This window comes from Marmota monax, unplaced genomic scaffold (assembly GCF_021218885.2).
Source record: "Marmota monax isolate L192 unplaced genomic scaffold, Marmota_monax_Labrador192_F-V1.1 WCK01_AAM20220418_F8-fsc00193, whole genome shotgun sequence".
Classification (NCBI taxonomy): Eukaryota; Metazoa; Chordata; class Mammalia; order Rodentia; family Sciuridae; genus Marmota; species Marmota monax.
The window spans coordinates 3,659,988-3,681,491 of record NW_026695203.1 but is presented as its reverse complement, the minus strand read 5'-3'; the positions used below and the strand labels follow the sequence as shown (position 1 = coordinate 3,681,491).

The 21,504-nt window shown below is 57.0% G+C and overlaps 1 protein-coding gene across 4 annotated transcripts in view; it reads left to right on the top strand.

Annotated features, from left to right (window-relative positions):
* Positions 1-21,504, top strand: part of Kcnh2 (potassium voltage-gated channel subfamily H member 2) — a 32,173-nt gene that overhangs the window by 9,590 nt on the left and 1,079 nt on the right. For 2 of the 4 annotated variants that reach the window (XM_046429913.2, XM_046429914.2), the window contains exons 3-14: positions 8,051-8,215; positions 9,270-9,713; positions 10,313-10,524; positions 14,776-15,204; positions 15,776-16,163; positions 16,521-16,720; positions 17,188-17,440; positions 18,661-18,854; positions 19,164-19,263; positions 19,736-20,008; positions 20,091-20,277; positions 20,577-20,754. In XM_046429913.2, coding sequence (XP_046285869.1) covers positions 8,051-8,215; positions 9,270-9,713; positions 10,313-10,524; positions 14,776-15,204; positions 15,776-16,163; positions 16,521-16,720; positions 17,188-17,440; positions 18,661-18,854; positions 19,164-19,263; positions 19,736-20,008; positions 20,091-20,277; positions 20,577-20,754 — 3,023 coding nt within the window. Of the gene's footprint in view, positions 1-5,860; positions 6,350-8,050; positions 8,216-9,269; positions 9,714-10,312; positions 10,525-11,938; positions 12,338-14,775; positions 15,205-15,775; positions 16,164-16,520; positions 16,721-17,187; positions 17,441-18,660; positions 18,855-19,163; positions 19,264-19,735; positions 20,009-20,090; positions 20,278-20,576; positions 20,755-21,504 lie in introns of those variants that run through there. The other 2 variants (XM_046429915.2, XM_046429916.2) reach the window with 2 other exon arrangements.

Sequence of the window (21,504 nt, the reverse complement as noted above, 5' to 3'; positions counted from 1 at the left end):
GGGTGTGCATCCACTGTGTCTTACCTGCCCACTCTCCCAGGGAAGGATCCCAGGTTGTCTCAACGTCTCTCCCACCAGAAGGGATACTGCAGCAAACATCCTTATATATGGGCCCTTCCAGACTTGTGTGAGGATGTCATGTGATACCTGCCCAGAAATGAAGGTGTCAGGTCACAGGACATATGGACTCTCAACTAACCAGACTCATTCGAACAGCTGTTCCGGTTGTCATCCTCCTGAATGGAGCATGAGAATCATCTACCCCTACCATTCTTGGCTTTATCCACCTTCGTAATTTTTGCCAATCTCATACATGAAAGTGAAATCTTGTTGCTTTAATTTGCATTTCTTCGATTTTTAGCGAGTCCAAATATCTCTTAGGCTTGACAGCCCTGTAGGTTTACTTTCCTGTGAATTGTTTACTTATGTCCTTAGCTCATTTTCCTGTTGAGGTTGCCGCCTTTCATTTTTGTGGATCTGCAGGAGTTGCTTAAATATTCTAAAAACACAAACGCATACAATTAAATATTCAGTATATTTGGATAAGGTGGTGTACACCTATAATCCCAGTGACTAGGGAGGCTGAAGCAGGAAGATTGCAAGTTCAAGACCAGCATCAGCCACTTGGCGATACACTGTCTCTTTTTAGGGCTAGAGATATAGTTCACTCATAAAGCACCTGGGTTCAGTTCCCAGTACTCAAAAAAAAAAAAAATCAGTATATATCAGATGTTAAGTTCTTGTTGAATCAAGATATTGTAAATATCTTCTCCCTTTCAGTTCCTGTTCAATTTATCCCTATTATGCTTAATATTGATAAAATAAATCATTGAGTTTTAGCTTTGCTTGTGCTTTTAAAGCCTGTTGAGGATATTAATCACTCTCTGGAGGTTGCAAAGATCTACCTTTCTTCTGTTAATTTAATTGTTTCACCTTTTTCACTTGGGTTTGGAATCCATCCTGAGCCTTTCTCAGATGTGGTGTCGTGGTGTCAAGCAGGGATCAGGTTTTATTTTTTCCATGCAATGAGCCAACTTTCCCAACACATCTAGTCTGTGTTTTTCCATTGATTTGTGGGGCTACCTTTAGAATGGATTAACTTCCCACATAGCCATGGATCTGTCTCTGAGCATTCTGTTGTGTTCCAAATAGTTATTTGTATGTTTTTGCATCAGAACCACATTTAAAAACAACAGAACAACAACAAAACCAGAGTGTGCAGTGCACCTTATGCTCCCTCTATTCTTTTCAAAGGTTGACTTGGCTGTTCCTGGCTCCTCTTCTTTATAGATTTTGGAGAAACTTTATTAGGTTCCTGAAAGGAAAAAAAAAATAACAACAACAACAAAAACCACACACAAACCCCCAAATCAAAAAACACTAGACTCTTGATTGGAATTAGATTAGTTTTGTAAGTTGATTTAGGGGGATTGACATAGCTATGATATTTGTCCAGTCAAGAGCCAGAACTGTCCTTCCACTTACCAGACCATTTCTGTTTCTTTTATGTGAGTTTGGTTGTTTTCCCATGTGGGCTTTCTTGGTCGATTCCTAGATATTTTATGGTTTGTATTGCTACTGAATCAAATCTTTTACTTTTCACTGTATTTTCTAGTTGCTGCTGGCTGCTGGTGAGGAATGCTGTCTGTATTCGTGGGTCGATCTTGTATCTAGCATGCTTGCTGAGCTCTCTCCTGAGTCCTAATTGCTTATCTGTTGATTTTGTCCCCTCTCTAGGGAGATGACCCTGTTGTTGGTAGATGATGCTGTTTTCTTGTTTATGTCTGGGTCATTGTCATGTGCTCAACCTGCCTTCTCAGGGGTCTGTACCAGCACTTGTGTTTGCTTGGGTATGGTCCACAGAGACCCATGGGAGGGCAAGCCAGAGAGAAATTGCACTATTGGTTTAATGACCAAGAAGCTGTGGGCTGCTTGATAAAGCCTGCCATGACAGAACTGGAATTGGGACAGGCTTTATCAGGGCTCCCCAGGCCCTCTGGGGTATGCTGGGAGCCATGATGGAGCCCCAGAGGAGGGCAGGGACCACAGGATTGCCCCCTGATGGGCAGTGCAGCTCTGTGTTGCCCTTGCTTCCCTGTGGCAGGCTGTGTATGGGGTCACAGTGAAGGGGGGCTGGAGGGTACCCAGCTGGTATAGTTTCCACTTTCCCCCCCTGCCCCTTGCCTAGGTTCCTAGCAGCATCCTCTGTTCCATCGTAACCATTGACTGGATTTAATGTTGCTTCAGGGAAAGATACCTGATTTCCCGTGGTGGTTCTGTCTGCCGTCTAGACCTAGGACAGGGGCTTCTGTGGGTTTGAGACAGACAAATTCTGTCCTGAAAGGGTGGTCTGTGTCCCTGGATCTGGAAGGGAAGTGAGAAAATAGGGACATGGCTTGTCCACACCTGCCATAACTGTTACCACCCCTGAGGCCACTAGTAGTCCTTCTGATCACCCAGTACCTCCCAAGAAGAGGGTTTTCCTGGCCTCAGGCCCTGACTCTTGGCTGGGGAGAAGCTCTCCCCAGAATCCAGCCTGTGATGATCTCCTGTGTAAGAGGTGTGGTTTTGGACATGTTCCTAGAGAGAAGCAACCTTGTAGGCCAGGTGGAGCAGTCAGGATAACCCCTACAGAGGGGTCCAGGAAGCACCGTAGGGGGTTGGAGGAAGAGGGAGCAGGAGGGGAGAGGAAGCTGGGGGTGGCAGGGTGCTGGGGTGGCCGCTAGAACTGTAAGTGGAGCCCACGAGCAGCTTCCCAGGTCAGGGTGACCTTGTCTCACCTTCCCGGGGCTTCTTGGCAGGAGGGCAGGAGGTATGACTCCTGGTTCTTACCACATGAGGTTGTGGCTGGAGAGGTGGGGTGGCACCAGGAGACTGGCAGCAGAGCAGGCTTCAGCTTTCCTGGGCAGAGCTGGCCTCTTGAGGTATTGTAGTGGTGGTAGAGACTGCTCAGCTGTGCCATGGACTGCAGGTTTGGTGGCAGGTGGAGATGATATGATGGCAGGGGCTCTTGGCCCCATTCAGACAATCACTGGCAGGGTCTGGCCGGAAGTGCAGGTGGAGGGTTCTGTCTAGGGGTGCTGCTTCTATGGCAGGCAGGCCTGGCTGGAGCCCCCCAAGCCTGCCCCCCAGGACTCTGCATTCCTTAGCTCCTGGACTCAAGAGCTGTCTCTGTCTCTGATACACACATGCTCTGTTATACATCTTTGCACACACATGCACACGCATTCACACATACATACACACATGCACACACATGTGTGCACACATACTAATTTACTGGCCCTTCAGACTCCCCTCCTCTGTCCCCTGGGTCTGCAATGTCCCTAGCCTTCCCTGGGCCCCCGGGCTGCCCACGAAGAGTGGTGTTAGTGACATGGTGGCCACTGGCCAGGAGCAGCTCCCGCTGCATTGTCCTGTCGCCGCCACCGGGCTAAATATAACCTGACACTGCACAGCCCTGGGTGGCTGCTCGGGAGACAGCCTCTGCCTGGGGCGGGGGACAGGGCTGACGGCAGCCCCAGCCTCCTGCCCTCAGTGTGACTTTGGACCCATTCTGGGCATAGCTCCTCCTGCTCGGAGCGAGGCAGGGAGGCAGCCAGGGTGAGGATGCTGGAGGTCACCTTCCCTGCAGGGACCCGCCACCAGGCCTCGTTATGGCTCTGGATGCTTTCACAAGGCCATCTGTCATCTCATCTGGCACCCAGGGCGGGAATCACTTGTCCCTGTGGAACCCACAGGGAGTCTAATCTCAGAGGTGGGTGACCTGCCCATAGTCATACAGCCAATGAGGTCGGGAGGGCGAGAGCCCGATCTCCTGATGGCCAGGACAGAGAGCTTAGCTCCCCAGGGCTCCCCTGCCATCTGGTTTGTCTCCTCCTCCTCCATCTTGTTCTGTGTGCCGAATTGTGGTCCTTTTGAACACTGGCTCACAGAGGGCAGGCCCCAGGGCTGTCTTTTGGTCATGTCGCTCCGAACGCTTCACCTGTATATTCTCAGTGATGTCCGTGAGGTTGTGAAGGAGCCACGAGGATACTGATTTACAGAGGCCTCAGCCAAGAACTGACCTCAGGAACTTGCCCAAGGCCACTCAGGTCATCTACAGGCCTCCTCTTCCCTGCCTGGTGCTGCCATGAGAGATAAGGCCTGGCCCCTGATAAAGCCACGTGTGGCTCCCCTTGGGGCCTGGCTTGGGCCAGTGGTGTCTAGAGGTGGAAATCGGGTTTCGGACACTGGGTGGAGCCCTGACGTGGGAGGGTTTGGATGCGGGGCCCGGACAGTTGCCTCCCCCAGGTATACTCCCAAGTATGAGTTGGCACCAAATGAAAGCAAGCTAGGTGCTGTGCCCTGAATGATGGGGATCTTCATGGAATCAAGAGAGCTGTTTCTGCCACATGTGGATGCACCCAGACCTGCTCCTTCCCCAGGGTTCCTCCTGCTGCCCCATCCCCACTCAGTGACCTGCAGTGAGCCACATGTCCTCTGAAGTCCTACTGAGAGTGCCTGCTGTGCCTCGCCCTGGCCAGCAGGGTCAAAGGCACCTAGGGTTTAGGTATAAAGAGCAGCCTCCCCTTTCCTTGTCTCTGTCCCCAGAGAGGCCAGTGGGGTGGAGGCAGGCTTGGGTTGGCGGGGAGGCTTCACTTGAGGTGAGGTCTCTCCAGCTGTGCTGGGACTGGGGGTTGGAGGAGGGGCAGTGGGATGTGTCTTGTCATCAGCCACATAAATCATGCTGGCCCCGGGGTCTGCTCCATGGCTGAGACCCATCTGCTCGCCTCCTTCTCTTCCTTCTCCAGTCTGTGGAGCCCTCCTTGAGCCAGGCTCCCAGCCACATGGATCTTATGTCATTGTATCCCTCCAGCTCTGTGGGGTGGGCCTGTGTTGCAGGCGAGCACCCTGGGACTCCGCAGTATGTGATAAGCTCAGTGTCCTAACGCGATGGGCAAAGGCTGTCTGACCTCCCAGCTGTCCCCCCCTTCCCAGCTGTCCCACACCCTTCAGGCTGCCCGCTCCTTCCCTGAGAGCTGAAGGCTCTGGCTGCCTCTGGAGTGTGGGCCGTGCCTGCCACAGAGTGGCTCTTGGCGGAACTGCACCCTTGCCCAGCCAGGCCTTGTGGCCCTTCCTGTGGCCACCTCTGCCTTGGGTAAGCTGAGCCCCTGGTGGGAGACAGGGTGAGTTGGAAGGAGAGGAGAGAAGAGTGGTGGGCTGGAGGCCTGGGGCTGGGTGGGCACTGGGGCAAGGGAGTAGGCAAGACTGTTGAATATGCCCTGCCAGCCATGCTTCCTCGGTGCAGCGTGGACGCTGGCTCTCAAGGTGGCTTCTCTGCTGGGAAGTTGAGCATCTTAATGCCCACAAACTTCTGTTTGCTTTGTGCTACTGCCCAGCTCCAGCTCCTATCTCTAGCCTGGCTGACCTCCCTGTCCCCCATACTGCTAGTCAGTGGGGTCTAGCCAGCAGGCCAAGCTGAAGAGCTTGGGTGGGTGATGTGGCAGCTCAAGGAAGACCGGCCAACCTGGCAGGTGAGACAGTGCCTTCGAGATGCCAGATCTACTCAGCCCCTAGAGTCCTTTCCTTCCATCCCCATCCCCATCCCCGTCCCCGTCCCCATCCCCATCTGTGTCCCCTTCAGCCATCAAGCAGGGCCAGGGTTCATGTGTTTGGAATAACTAGACCTTTGACTGGATTATTTGAAAGGAGAAATTTCTTGAATGTCAACACAGGGAGGGGGATGAGGATTCTGTGTGAGGGTGTCTGGCACGGGAGGGAGGCTTGTCCTGGAGCTTCTCTGTTGGAAAGGGGAGGGTTATTGTGAGATGCCAAGGTCCTGGGCTAGGTAGGCCTTAGAATGCAGAGTTGGCTTCTTTTGCTGAGTAGCCTGGACTGACATGGGAACGGGGTTCCGCGGACTCAAGGCCAGTGTTTCTGGGGCCTTGTCTTGGGGACAGAGACCCCAATCTTTCTGGAAGGGTTGGGGCCATCTTCCATGTTCTAGACTCTAGACTTCTCTGAGACGGGTTTCCTGGTGAGGGCCATAAATCAGGGCCTGGATCACTGGGGTGCCCAGGGTGGATTCTGGGGTCTCCAGGGCTGAGGTTTCCTGGTCGCTGGCCTCTCCTGAGTCCTGAGGAGGCCAGTCTCTATTCAGACCGCTGCCGGCCATCACCATATTAGGGCATAAACTCCAGGCGGGCTGTCTGGGTGCCAAATGGTCTCCAGCTGGGCCCAGCCCCCTGCAGCTCCAACACCACAGCTCTATGTCAGAGGCCGGAGGTCAGGGGACAAGAGCAGCTGCAGGAGGGAGACCCACACAGAGCCCCTGAGCTCAGGTCCCTTGTGCAGAGCCTGGGATGCGGTGAGTGGAAGGGCTGTCGGGTGGGGCAGAGGTTTCCTGACCAGCTCCTCCTGGGTTCAGCTCTTACCTCGGCACCGTCCTGTGTAAGTTGGTCGCAGAAGACCTTTTCCACTAGAGGACCCTGTGGCTGATTCTAGACCAGTGCTAGAATCCCTGGGCTGCTTCAGTGCCAGCCTCATCTCCGGCTGTGGCGCTGAACCCAGCCAGCATCTTAAAGGAGCCAGGCCCTTCCACCCAGTCTGCTCGCCACAGCCAGCTCTGCTGCCCGCCTCCCCACACTCAGCCCCCCAGGCCTGGCTGGAGGCCTCAAGCACTGCTTCAAGTCCCTGCCCCGCCCCCTCACATCACCACTGCCATTACTGGGGGGAGTGAGGGGGAGGGTCAGAGGGAAGGGAGACTAGCCCGAGGAAGCTCTTGGAAATAGAGGTGAGCACGAGGGACAGCTGAGGCTGGGTCACTAGAGATGGGATGGTACCACGTGACTCATCACCCCTCACTTCTTCTCCATTCGTGACCACCTCCTCCATGTCACCATTGCCTGGCTACTGACACTGTGAGCCAGCACTGGCTCCCAAGGTGTGTTATGCCAGATGCCAGGCCCCACAGAGGCAATGTGGACACTGGGAGGCAGAGAAGACCAGTGGACAGATAGGAAAGGACCCCACTCACCTCAGGAAGAGGAGGAGCTGCGGAGCATGCCTGGGACCTGGCAGAGCTGAGCTGAGGGCTAGAACTCAGTGGTCTCTTTCAGAGATCAGTGGGGTGGGGCCCATGGGTGCCATAGGAGCCCAGATGGAGGGGTGAGCTGACCTGGCCCAGTAAAGAGGCTCTGTGGACAGAGACCGAGAGGGAGAAAATCAAGAACACAAAGAAAGTTAAGATGAAAGAGCTAGAAGTTTATTAGTTTATTTCTACCATGTCACAGGAAAGTACTTTTGTGAAATACAAAGTGGCGTGCTTAGATACCGTGGCAATGCCAAATAGCCATAAAGGTCTTGAAACTCTTCCTTTCAACGTCTCTACTTATCTCGTTGTGGACTGACAACGGCTGGGAGCTAATCTAGAGGGAACAGAGACAGGGACACAGAGCCATGGTCAACTGTAGTGTTCAGTGCATGCCAGACCTGGCCCCAAGCTCTCAGCACATGCCAACTTATTTAATCTTTGCAACCAGTGAGAAAAAAATCATTATAATCCCTACTTTATAAGTGAGGAAAACGAGGCCCAGGGATGTTAAATAACTTAAGAAGAATGCAGACGTCATTAAGCTGCAGAAGTGGGATCTGAGCCCAGAGATTCTGGGCCTAAAGCCGGTGGACTTGACCACGAGGCAACACTGCCTTGAATGAGAAAAAAAGCAAAGATACATTGAGAGGACAGGAAAACTGAAGTGGAAATATGGAGGAAGAAATGATCATAAGCCAGTGATAAAAAATACACATAGGGAAGGAGGGTAAGAGAAAGAATCTAGGCAAGGAGGGAAAGATGTACCCAGTAAGCTGGGACAGATACAGTGAGGGATGGAGCCCAGACTGGCAGGGTGCATGATGGGGGCCGGAATGCTGGAGGGGAGTGGGGGAGTTGTGGGTGGGGCTGCAGGGGAGGCAGAAATGGATGGACCCTTTGGGTCTGGAGTCCATCCTGGCTGGCTCTGTGCCCTGTGCACTTGGTGTCATGTGGCATATTCTCCCCACCCTGTAGGGAGCTGCTTCCTGTGTCTGGTGGATGTGGTGCCTGTGAAGAACGAGGATGGGGCTGTCATCATGTTCATCCTCAACTTTGAGGTGGTGATGGAGAAGGACCTGGTGGGGTCCCCGGCACGTGACACCAATCACCGGGGCCCCACCACCAGCTGGCTGGCTCCCGGTAAGTGAGCCCTGTCAGGAGTACGTAGTCTTGCTTCTCTGGGCTCTGAGCTGCACGGGGCCAGTGCTCCGCAGGAACAGAGGGAGTGTGAGAACCCCAGGGAGTGGCCTGGTCCTGCCTGGCCCAGGATCGGCAGACAGGGCTCAGGATCACGCGTCCTTGGGTCAAGACAGCACCTGTTTTTCAGCCTTTCCTGCTGGGTTCCTACCCCACACCACTAAGGACTGGTCTTTTCTGTCCTGAGCTGCTATTCTGGGATGGAGACTCACCCTTCCTTGATGGCCCTGGCCACCTGGGAGTGGATACCTCTGCTCATTTGAAAGCTGTGTCTCAGGGACTCAGTTTCTCTCTCTCTCTCTCTCTCTCTCTCTCTCTCTCTCTCTGTGGAGTTTCTGTCCTGTGGTCCTTCTTGATCCTGGACTGGCCAAGTTCCCCTAAGTGGCCCTGCTAATGGAAGAGAGGATGTGAGGGAATTCTCTCTTTGGTTAGAGACAAGACATCTCCACCTCTTTCCCCAGGTCACCCAAAACCTCCCATCCCTCTCACCCAGGACGACCTCTTTGGGATTAATTTAAAAATCTCCCTAGAGTCAGGTACAAGCATTCATCTCTTTGTTTCTCAAGCTCTAAAACAACAACAGTAATGACTCTGGTCCTGCAGATGCCAGCTGCCAGGGTATGGGAGAGAGCAGCTGGCATCACTCCCTACCCAAGTGCAGGCCCAGCACTGACTATGACCTCTAGAGGGTCACTCTAGGCCTCGATGCCTGATTTTCCTCATCCCTACAATGAGGAGGATGGTCCCTTCCAGGGCAGTAGAGAGAATCAGGGAGGACTTGTGGAGTCGGCCTAGAAGTGAGGCTAGCAATAGCAGTTGATTAAGATCAGCCTTGGGTAGATCACTTGATTTTTTGGGAATTGAGTTCTGTGCCTGGGGCTGGGGATGGAGGGCTGTTAGGTCCCTAGTTCCTCGTGGTGGGGACTCCAGCTCCTGGAGGCCTGGCCTCCTCCGGGGGGCTGGCATCCTGGGGCCACAGGCCTCTCTTCTCCCACAGGTCGGGCCAAGACCTTCCGCTTGAAGCTGCCTGCACTGCTGGCGCTGACCACTCGGGAGTCTGCTGGGCGGCCGGGCAGTGCGGGCAGTGTGGGTGCCCCCGGAGCTGTGGTGGTGGATGTGGACCTCACGCCTGCGGCACCCACCAGCGAATCACTGGCCCTGGACGAGGTGTCGGCCATGGACAACCATGTGGTGGGGCTTGGGCCGGCTGAGGAGCGGCGTGCACTGGTGGGCCCGGGCTCACCTACGGTCAGTGCACCTGGCCCACACCCGTCTCCGAGGGCCCACAGCCTCAACCCTGATGCCTCAGGCTCCAGCTGCAGCCTGGCCCGGACGCGCTCCCGAGAGAGCTGTGCCAGTGTGCGCCGTGCATCTTCGGCTGACGACATCGAGGCCATGCGCGCAGGGGCCCTGCCCCCACCACCGCGCCATGCCAGCACTGGTGAGGCAGGCCCAGCAAGTTGCCCCACCTAGAGATCTGCGCCCTTCCCCACCCACCAGGCCTGCAAGCCCAGGCCCTCCACCTCCTCCCTCTCCCCTGTGTCCTGGGTGCCGGGGAGCCTGGGAGATGGAAATCCCATTAAGCACTTATTTAATCTCATTAAGTGGCCTTTTACTCTATTAAATGTCCATTCATCCCGTTATACTCTTCCACTCCCAGAACCCTTGCTGGCCCATGGGTCCGCTGTCCCAGGACCTCCTGGAGCAGGGATGGCTGTGGTTGGGAGGGGCAGCAGAGGCCTGGAGGCTCTTGACACCACTGGCTTTCTGGCAGGCCCCAGGGCCTACTGAGCAGACTCTCTCTTCGCCCTCATTTGGCCTTCGTTTCATAACTGCATTTCCTTTTTAAAATGGGGAGGGGATCTGGTCCTTGTTTGTTTCTGTGACTTTGGGTCTCCTGATCTGACCCCATTGGCTCATGCCCCCCATGGCGCTGGCCTGAGGAGGGCTTGGTCTTCACTCTGGTCTCAATGCCCATGGCCTGACTGCCTGTCAGCTCCTGGCCCACCCACCTGACCTGACTTTGCCTCTCCATCCCAGGGGCCATGCACCCCCTGCGCAGTGGCCTGCTTAACTCCACCTCAGACTCGGACCTCGTGCGCTACCGCACCATTAGCAAGATTCCCCAAATCACCCTCAACTTTGTGGACCTCAAGGGAGACCCCTTCCTGGCCTCGCCCACCAGTGACCGGGAGATCATAGCACCCAAGATAAAGGAGCGGACTCACAATGTCACTGAGAAGGTCACCCAGGTAGGGCTGTGGTCAAGAGGTTGGGGGATGGGGGCCAGTCAGTGAGAGCCCCTTGAAGTGGGGCAACCCAGAGGGCTGGTGGAGGGGAGATGCTCCAGAGCTCAGGCAGGAGAGGAAACAGTCCAAAAGGTCCTGGAGAGAGGGAGACTGGTGAGGAGGGGGCCATGTGACAGGCAGATATGGAGGGTATGGCTTGAGGGTGGACAGGGCACTTGAGGCAGGGGACATGAGAGGGCCGGGTGGGTGGGAGAAAGCAGCCTCAAGGATGTGAAGGGTCTGGCTACAGGATATGTGTGAAGTTGGTTCTGGGGGCAAGCAACAGGAGGAGGCTTTCAAATTAGAGGAAGCCACAGAGGTCAAGGTCAGGAGGTTCCTGATTTTTCTGAACTGAGGTGATGCCCCAGGTGGCGGTGGGGGCTGGTGGTGTGAGGATGGTCTGGAGGTGTCCGCTATGTCTCCATGGCATTGGAGAGGTGGGTGTCCTCATGTGGGTGAGGGAGGGGGTGGTGGTGGGTGCAAAGATATGGAAGGTTCAAGTCTCTGAACCCTGGACCAGAGGAGACCACTTGTCTTTGGGGCTTTGACCTACATGACCCTGTTGGCAGGGCCAGTCTAGCTTTTGTCCCCTCCTGGCAGCAAGGTGGTCTACAACACCCCCAGTACCTAGTCTACCCCAACCCTTCTTCACATCATGGCTTTGGGGATTTGGGCACCAGGAGTGTAATCTCTGCAGTGAGCGAGAAGCCCAGAACAGTGGGGGACCCTTTTTCCTCAGGCCCCTTCCATAGCAGCTGCCCAGTTGGCCTGTGTGAAGGAGCTGCCCTGCTCTGGCCTCCCTTGGCCAGCCTCCTGCTGCCTCTGGCTCTCTGGGTCTCTGCCAGGTCTCCAGCCCCTTGGCCTTGACTCTAGAACATTCCCCCACACCCCAGGCCCTTATCTGGCTGCCTACCTCTTTGCCCCTCCGGTTTCTGCCTCTCTCTCTCAATTCCCACCGGGTCCCTGGCATCGGCCCTGCCCTGGGCCTGAGGCAGGTGCCTGTGTCTTGTGGATCTGCGTGTCTTGTCTGAATGTGTCTGTGTGTTGTGCCCCTGCCAGTCGCCGGGCGTCTCTCCATCTCTGGGTGTCTCTTTCTGACTCTGGCTGGCTCGGCACTGGACTGGCGGGGCGGGGGTGTTGGGGAGACCATTAATCTGTGGTGACAGGCCAGGCTGCTGGATGGGGGGGAGGGGCACGGGCTGCGGAGCGGCTGCAGCAGGAGCTGGGAGCAGGCTGCGGGGGAGGGGGCCGCTGGCCTGGCAAGGGGTGGAGGGGCGGGCACGGGCAGGGCGGGGGAGCCCAGTGTGGCGGGGTGGGGGTGGGGACCTGGGAGAAGGAGGGGCCGGCCGGAGGAGCAGCGGTGGGAACCGCAGCTGCCCGGCTGGCGGCAGGCGGGCAGAGCGAGCGCAGCACCCTGGCAGCGAGGCCCACACCAGGGGCTATGAGCAGTATGAGCCAGGCAGACTGCAGCCCACAATCACTGCCCAGGTGACCCCAGCCCTGGGGCCCAGCCCCAACCACCCTGGCTTCATGCCAGAGGTGGCCCTGGCTGCCAGTTGGCCAACCTCCGGGGCACAGCCTGGGCTGGGACTGCTGCTGGGGTGCAAGTAAGGCACTGGTTGGGCCCTTGGGCCCCAGGGCATGCAGGCTGGGGGGAGTCAAGTCCTCCATGGAGGCCCCAGCAGGGAAGGCGAGCAGGACAGGGGCTCTGCGGCCCAGGGCCCAGAAAGGCCGGGTGAGGCGGGCCGTGCGCATCTCCAGCCTGGTGGCCCAGGAGGTAGGTGACCCGGGCCCCTCCTCCTCTTTCCAGGGCTGGGACACTGAGGCAGGTGCTGGCAAGTGGGGAGAAGTGCAGAGGGCTCCAACTCAGGCTGGGGAGATACCTCCTGAGGAGTCGGGTGGTTTGGGGAGCCATGGAGTCTGAGGCCCTGCCCACCACCGAGCTCCTGCCCACCCTGGCCTGTGGGGTTTGTGTTCCCAGTGTTTCCCTGACTGGGGGGCCCTCCCCTGTGGTTTCTGTGACCCACAGTCTTCTACCTCAAAATGCGAAGGGAGGAGAGAAAGACAACAGGAATCAGATGGGGCCCAGAGAGGGTGGTGGGGAGATTTGGGGAGGCAAAGGAGCCAGCAGGCAGGGACAGTGAGAGGCTGGCGAGCACAGCAGGCCTGGCACGCAGGTGCGGAGCTTCCTTGCTCTGCGGGAATGGCCCCTGTGACAGGGAAGGGAGGCTTGCTGAGCTTTCAGGGGTTCTGGAGGCTGGAGTCTGAGGAGGGCAGAGGCTGGAGGCCACTGGGTGGGTTGTGAGGACATGCTGGGCTGAGAACCGGGTCATCTTTTCAGGGGCAGCCTAGGCCATGGTCCTCCAAGCTGTTGGTTACTTCCTGGGAACTGTCTCTCTACTCCCAGTGGCTTTCTTGTCTCTTGTGAATCCCACTACTGCCACCACCATTCCTGGCCCTGCCCGCCCCTGCCTGCCCCTGCCTGGGCTCTTATGACCCTCTTACCTGGGGGACAGGTACAGGTACAGGTGGGATTCTTCCCCCACAGATGAGGACCCAGGGTTTGGTCAGTGTTCTACAGGACAACAGGTCAAGGGGATGACAAACCTGGCCCCAGGCCATGTGGGAAGCTAGTGACGCAGAGCTGGGACTGGCCCTCAGGCCGATGAGGTTGGCTGTTCCAGACCTTGCATTCTGGGCTTGCTGCACATGCATGGGTGCACTGGGGCTGTGGGCAGACTTGGGGGCAGGATCACTGCTGTTAGGGGTCGACCAGCACAACCAACTTCCCTGGCACAGGACCCACCTCCAGGCACAGGGAGGAGTCCTATTCAGGGCAGCTACCTCCTTCTGCCCTTTTCCTGTGGGGTTCAGTTCCTTTCTTTCAGTTCCCACTTGAGCCCTGAAAGGCACCACACCATACACATTTACCCTTTGCCTTAAGGAACAGCCCACTTAGTCTGAAGGCAGGGCAGAAATGGGATTCTGGAGGCCTGTCCACAGACTCCTCCCCTGCCCCAGGCCTTAGCTGCTACCCCTGTACCCCCAGTCTGGTGCCTCTGTGTCCATCCCAGCATGGCCAAAGCCCTAACTATGACCCCTCTTACCTTTTGGTTATTTATGGGTGTTTTCCAACCTGTCCTTTGTGTAGGTGGGCCCCAGGGATCCCCTGTTGCTAATGAATGGGATTCTTTGGGACACCTCCCAGCCTAGACATGGTTGTCCCAGGAACTCAGTGCTTCTGGGAGCAGGGCCAGCAGCTCTGTGGGCTGGTTGAGGCCTTGGGTCTGGCTGCCCAGGGAGTGCAGGGTCCGGGGTGGGAGGGTGAGGGGAGGGTGTCTTGGGTTGAGTCAGGTATCTGTGAGAGCATTCTGGAGAGCAGGGGTAGGACAGAGGAACACACAGAGGCTTCTGAAACAACATGGGAAAGCTGGTCCGAGCGTTCCCCAGTTTGGTTTGGGAGAAAGTGTCATGACTGCTGCCACCTGGTGTGGGTTGTGGGCCCACCTCTGCCTGACTGTTGAGTGAATGCCTGTATAGGCTGTGCATGCTGCTCCTAAGTGGCCCTGGTGTGCATGCCCCTCTGTATTTTGTGCCCCAGCTCCTCTGGGCCTGGCTGTGTCCTCTGTATCCTTTTGTAAGAGTATGGGAGCCTGCCTTGGGGCTAGGAGAGTGGGAGGTGGAAACATCTTGGTTCTCCCTGCCAGTGAGGGCAAGGGGCCTGAGGCTGGGTTGCTGGTGTCTTTAGGCCAGTGGCAAGACATGGGCCTGGTAGGACAAGTGTCTAGAGCCTGTCTCTGGAACTGCAGTGCTGGGAGCTGGAGTCCTTGGAACATTTTCCTGGACTGACACAGTGCGTATGTGCGGTGTGTGTGTGGTGTGACTGCATGGTGCCAGTTGTTGTCTGACAGTCTGGTCTGCATTGGTTGTGGGGAGCAGTACTGAGCTTTACTGCACAGTGCCCTGAATTATGGGAACTGAGAGAACTGTGTGGAGCCAGCTGTTCTGTGTGGCATTTGGGAAATTGTAGTGCCCAGGTCTGGGGGGTGGTGAGTAGTTATGGCTGCTTGGCTGTTGGGTTGGGCATTCTGATGGAAATGTTTCTGGTCTTCCTTCCTTACCCTATTTGGCTCTGGCAGGGATGTCACTAGCTGTCACTCAGGAGGTTCCATGGCCTGTCTTCGTCCTTCACCTGCACCTTCCCTACCATTCCAGGTCCTGTCTCTGGGTGCTGACGTGCTGCCGGAATATAAGCTGCAGGCACCACGCATCCACCGCTGGACCATCCTGCACTACAGCCCCTTCAAGGCCGTGTGGGACTGGCTCATCCTGCTGCTGGTCATCTACACGGCTGTCTTCACGCCCTACTCGGCTGCCTTCCTGTTGAAGGAGACTGAAGAGGGTTCCCAGGCCCCTGACTGTGGTTATGCCTGCCAGCCATTGGCCGTGGTGGACCTTATTGTGGATATCATGTTCATCGTGGACATCCTCATCAACTTCCGCACCACCTATGTCAATGCCAACGAGGAGGTGGTCAGCCACCCCGGCCGCATCGCTGTCCACTACTTCAAGGGCTGGTTTCTCATTGACATGGTGGCCGCCATCCCCTTTGACTTGCTCATCTTTGGCTCTGGCTCTGAGGAGGTGGGGTCGATAGGGAGGCAGAGAGAGGGAGGAGAGGCCAGGAGGGCATGGGGGGGTGTAGAGATGCTGTGGGAGGTGGGGGGGCTTGAAGACGGAGGAGGGGAGAAGAGGAGAAATGGCCATCATAGGCAAGGGGGTACCTGAACAAATCCATTCTTGTGCCTCCTTTCCATATGGGCTGCCCAAAGGGCTTTAGGGGACCAGAGGGGGCTCTTTTTTGTAATCTGTCCACCCAAAGTACAGTTTTCTAACACTTCCAGTGCCCTGGAAGCTAGTGGGAGGCACCTTTGGGTGACTGTTGGACCTTCTGGAGCCCCTGTTTCTTAATTCTCATTACGGGAATGTGACCAGTGTGTCCTAAAGAATGCCCAAAGATTAATGAGACACTGCTGGGAGCAGCGTAGGAGGTGCTTCCTACAAGTGGCTTCAGTTATTAGAAAGGTTCTGGGAGGGTGTCTTTGGCGAGTTTACTTCCAGTTCCCTCTCCAAGGGCCACAATGCCCTTCCCCCACCCCACCCCCGGCCTCCCTATTTGCTCCCACACTGAATATCTACCCCGCATCTTCCTCAGCTGATTGGGCTGCTGAAGACTGCGCGGCTGCTGCGGCTGGTTCGCGTGGCGCGGAAGCTGGACCGCTACTCGGAGTACGGGGCGGCCGTGCTTTTCCTGCTCATGTGCACCTTCGCGCTCATTGCGCACTGGCTGGCCTGCATCTGGTACGCCATCGGCAACATGGAGCAGCCGCACATGGACTCGCGCATCGGCTGGTTGCACAACCTGGGCGACCAGATCGGCAAGCCCTACAACAGCAGTGGCCTGGGTGGTCCCTCCATCAAGGACAAGTACGTCACAGCGCTCTACTTCACCTTCAGCAGCCTCACCAGCGTGGGCTTCGGCAATGTCTCTCCAAATACTAACTCGGAGAAAATCTTCTCCATCTGCGTCATGCTCATTGGCTGTGAGTGTACCTAGGGGCGGGGCTGGGGGCTTGGTCGGGGCGCTGGTCGTGGGGGGCAGGGTGGTGGGGTGGTGGGCTGGAAAGAAGAGAGGCGGTTAGAGCTCCTCGCCCCTTGCCCCGCCCCCACTTAGATACTCCAGGGCCCACCACCATGACATGGTTTGGAGTCTGGGAATCAGGGCAGGAAATGCTGAAGGATGGCGTGTGTTTGAGCATGTTTATATCCACTCTCAGACTGAGACGTGACCGGACCGCGGGTGTCGTGTCGTTGACCTGGTGCAGGGCCTGAGCAGAGGGTCCCCGTGGGAGGGCGGGGTCCCTGCGGATGCTGACGGCCCCACTCACCCACGCCCCCAGCCCTCATGTATGCCAGCATCTTCGGCAACGTGTCTGCCATCATCCAGCGGCTGTACTCGGGCACCGCCCGCTACCACACACAGATGCTCCGGGTGCGGGAGTTCATCCGCTTTCACCAGATTCCTAACCCGCTGCGTCAGCGCCTAGAGGAATACTTCCAGCACGCCTGGTCCTACACCAACGGCATCGACATGAACGCGGTGAGGCGCCAGTAGCTGATGGCGGGAACCTCTTGGTGCAGCAAGCCTATCTCCAATGTACCCAGTCAGTGCTAAGAGGGACCCTGAGAAACAGGTGGCTTCCTTTTTCTCGGGAGGAAACTCAAGCTCACAGAGCTCCTTTATTGGAGACCCCTCCCACTGGGTCAAGTGCTGAGCCCTTAGGCCATTTATATAGGGGAGGGCGTGAAATCCTGCTAGAGCTGAAAGCAGGCATTGGTCTCTACACTTGCACAGGAGAAAGTGGAGGTCTGGAGACCAAGGGTGCCCATCCAGAGGTGGTGCAGCTGGAGTAGGAGCCCAGGTGCTTCCCTCGACACTGGACCTCTGAGGCTCTGGGAAGCATCCTGATCTCTGGGGCCTAGAGGAGACAGAGGTGTGGGGCAGTGGACTGGGGAGTGGTTGGGGTCCCAGGAGAGGGTGTCCTGAGTGGTCTCACCTGTCCTCAGGTGCTGAAAGGTTTCCCTGAGTGCCTGCAGGCCGACATCTGCCTGCACCTGAACCGGTCACTGCTGCAGCACTGCAAGCCCTTCCGCGGGGCCACCAAGGGCTGCCTGAGGGCTCTGGCCATGAAGTTCAAGACCACACATGCACCACCAGGAGATACGCTGGTGCACGCTGGGGACCTGCTCACGGCGCTCTACTTCATCTCCCGTGGTTCTATTGAAATCCTGCGGGGCGATGTCGTTGTGGCCATCTTGGGTACGTGGTGGGGGCATTGAATAGGAAATGCCAGCTGTAGCCTAGAGGGGCCTCAGCCCTCTGAATATGCAGTCACGGAGGCTGTGGACCCAGGGCTGATGGCAGGTTCCTTGGGCCCTTTAATTCACCCAACTCCGGCCCTCTTAGCTGGGCGGTGGGGAGGAACCTCCTTGGGGGTCGAGCTGCTGAAATAAAGCCGGATCAAATTTAAATCCTCCCAGGTGAGCAGTGGAGGGAGAAGTGCCCAACTAGAGACCACATTGGTGATTCCATGCAATATAGCTCCCGCACCCCTTCCTTTCTACCCAGCCTGTGCACATGGATAGGTGTGGCCATTGGGGACTTCTTGCCCTGGTCTGTTCTTTTCTTGGTGCTGTACACCTTAGGGGCAGATGTACCAGACTCTTGACCATGACTTACAGTAGATTTTTAGATTTTTATTTCTCAGCTCAGCACAAACACATACACCCAGTCAATAAACATACACCCCACACAACTAAGTCAAAGTTTCACTACACGTCACTACATGTAGTACCTTCCGACTTTTTCTGTTCTATGCTGTGTTATGGTATGCTATCCTCTTTTCTTTTTTCTTTTTTTTTCAAACCAGGGATTGAACTCTGGGGCACTTGACCACTGAGCCACATTCCCAGCCCTATTTTGTATTTTGTTTAGAGACAGGGTCTCAGTGAGTTGCTTCACACCTCGCTAAAGCTGAGGCTGGCTTTGAACTCGCAATCCTCCTGTCTCAGCCACCCGAGCTGCTGGGATTACAGGCGTGTGCCACTGCACCTGGCCCTATTTTCTTTCAGTTAAAAAATGCTGGTCCCGATTCACTACTGTGTTCTCATCTATAGCTTGAAGAACATTGCTTATAAGGGTGCAGTGTTTGGCTAGGAGGGTGTTTGGGACATGGAGGCTTGGGGCTAGAAGTGGGGTTACAACCCAAGGAAGTCAAGGCCACAGGCAGAGCTGGAGTATCCCAGGTGGGCCTTTTGGCTGGGTCCTAGTTGTTGGGAGACCCAAAATTCCTGACCCCTTTTCCCTCAGGCATTGAGGCCACTTGGCCCTGTCCTGCCTGCTGGGAGTTGGGGAGGGAGGACTGGCTGATGCTTCCCCTGGCTATGTAGCTGGGGGCAGGCTGAAATGCCCTGAAGGAGGGTACCTGCCTCCTCCTGATGCTGGCCCGGGCTGAAAACTCTGTCCTCTCTGGCCTCCAGGGAAAAATGACATCTTTGGGGAGCCTCTGAACCTGTATGCACGGCCTGGCAAGTCCAATGGGGACGTGCGTGCCCTTACCTACTGTGACCTGCATAAAATCCATCGGGACGACCTGCTAGAGGTGCTGGATATGTACCCTGAGTTCTCAGACCACTTCTGGTCTAGCCTGGAGATCACCTTCAACCTGCGGGATGTAAGTTGGCCATCTCCAGCTACCCCCAGAAGAGCTGCCTTCTCCCAGTTGGGGGCTGTACCTTCACTCTGTGATCTCGAGTGTGCGAGTGTGCTGCTTCTCTCCCTCCATTTCCCTGTCTGTCCAGTGGTATCGTAGGTTATGGAATCCAGCTTCAGCTCTTGTCCCTGGGAAGAATCCTAAAGGAGGGGGGCATTTCCTTCAGCAGGAGCGCTGAGCCCCACCTCCTCTATGTTGATGAGGGGCCTTGACCTGACCTGGGTGAGGCTGGAGGGCAGAGGAAGGCTCTGACACCATTCTTGGTTCCAGACCAACATGATCCCGGGCTCCCCTGGCAGCGCGGAGTTAGAGGGCGGTTTCAACCGGCAACGCAAGCGCAAGCTGTCCTTCCGGAGGCGCACCGACAAGGGTGAGACGCGGAGGGGAGCGCAGGCCGCGAGTGTCTGTCTACTCTGTCCAGGCCCCTCACACCTTCGCGTTCCTTACGCAGTGTGCCCACTCCGCCCCCTGTCTGTTCGAACGCTGCCATCCTTAAAGGCGCGCTTGAGCCGCCACCTCCCCTGCAAGTGCTGTCACCTCAGACTCCCGCAAGAGGTTGAGTCTTGGAGGACGCTGCCTTGAACTGATGGGCAGGGACACTGCAGGACAAAGGAGGCGAGGGGCCAGCCATGGGGAAGGTCCCTCAGAGCCCCGCCCAGGGGCGCCGTTTCCTGTGTGGGAGTTAGTGTGATTGACAGTGGTCAGGGGGAGACAGCCAAAGGCAGTTCGGCCCAGCCCTGGCATGGCCCTTTTCCGGGATGGCTTCTATTCCTGTTTCCATCCCTGCCGCCCGCTGCTCTTCCCTTCTCTCCCCTCTCTGAAGTCGGTTCTGTTTCCTGCAGACGCGGAGCAGCCAGGGGAGATGTCGGCCTTGGGGCCTGGCCGGGCCGGGGCAGGGCAGAGTAGCCGCGGCCGGCTGGGGGAGTCCTGGGGGGAGAGCCCATCCAGTGGCCCCTCCAGCCCCGAGAGCAGTGAGGATGAGGAACCAGGTCGCAGCTCCAGCCCCCTCCGCCTGGTGCCCTTCTCTAGTCCCAGGCCCCCTGGAGAGCCACTGGGTGGGGAGCCCCTGACGGAGGACCGGGAGAAGAGCAGTGACACCTGCAACCCTCTTTCAGGTAGGGGCGGGGCCAGGGGGGCCGCGCGAAGGGCGGGGGCGTGGCCTTTCTTCCCGGCCTCACCCCTACTCTCTGGCTCCAGGCGCCTTCTCTGGGGTGTCCAACATTTTCAGCTTCTGGGGGGACAGCCGGGGCCGCCAGTACCAGGAATTGCCTCGCTGCCCCGCCCCCACCCCCAGCCTCCTCAACATCCCACTGTCCAGCCCCAGCCGGCGGCCCCGGGGTGATGTGGAGAGCAGGCTGGACGCCCTCCAGCGGCAGCTCAACAGGTGAGTTGGCATGTCTGGAGAGGGTAGGGGTGGGCTGCACTATATGGGAATACAGGAGCTGTTCTGTGGGGTGCTGGCCATGTTGTGGGCTAAAGGGCGCTTGCTCAGTCCAGGCCTGTCTGTGGGTCCAGGCAGCAGGACCCTCTCCTACTCAGAGCTGAGCCAGACACCCAGAGTGGAGAGGGACCTTGGGGTTGACCCTGCCCCCAAGGCAGTCCTGAAGTCAACAATGGTGTCTCTACTGAACATCCCCCCACCCCCCATGGCCACAAGTTTGCCCTCCCTACTTCTTGCTCCAGGCTGGAGACCCGGCTGAGTGCAGACATGGCCACTGTCCTGCAGCTGCTACAGAGGCAGATGACACTGGTCCCACCTGCCTACAGTGCTGTGACCACCCCGGGGCCTGGTCCCACTTCCACCTCCCCTTTGCTGCCTGTGGGCCCCATCCCCACCCTCACCCTGGACTCGCTTTCTCAGGTGAGTTCCCAGCCCTTCTCCCATAGCACCCCCCCAGTCCTGCAGTTCTACCCTGACTTGCCACCCTTCCTGCTAGGCCTCGTGCCCAGCCTCCCCCATCCTATTCCTGTCTTCTCTGGGGTGGTTCCTATCTTCTGTCCCACCAAGAGGCTGGAGAGAACAAGGCAGGAGGTAGACAGCTGGGAGCAGGGAAGCAGAGCCTGAGCGACACGGGCTCTCCTGGCATTGTCTGAAGGGCCAGGTCTCACTGAGGAGCCTGAGTCTGTGTGCCAGTGTGTCCCGGGTCCCTGCTGTGGTGACATATCCCCAGTCTTACATCTGCCCTCTTAGCTTTTTGCTCTAGCCATACTACAGCACCCTCTTTGAAGGCTTCTGGCATTTCCATGGTACTGAGGCCAAGCCCCTGGGCCAGGACTTCCTGGGCCTACATTTATCTCCTTCTGCTGGAGGTTGTCCTCAGATGCCCTTTGTCCTCTCCTAAGAGGATCTATGTGTTTCTGGCCTTCTGAAGGACAACTGTGTTGGGCCTCCCTGTACCAGTTCCTGAGGGTGGAGAAGGGGGCTCCTCTGGTTCCCAGAGGCAGCTTGGGATCTGCCTCCTCCCCCCACCTGGCATGGCTCCCCCTCCCATATGCTGCCTGCTCCTGTTTGCAGACACCAGGGCCCACGTCAGCAAATGTGCCAGTCTCCCTTCACAGCCTCCCCCGCAGGGATCTCACCAGCACACTCGTCAGCACCCACAAACCCCTC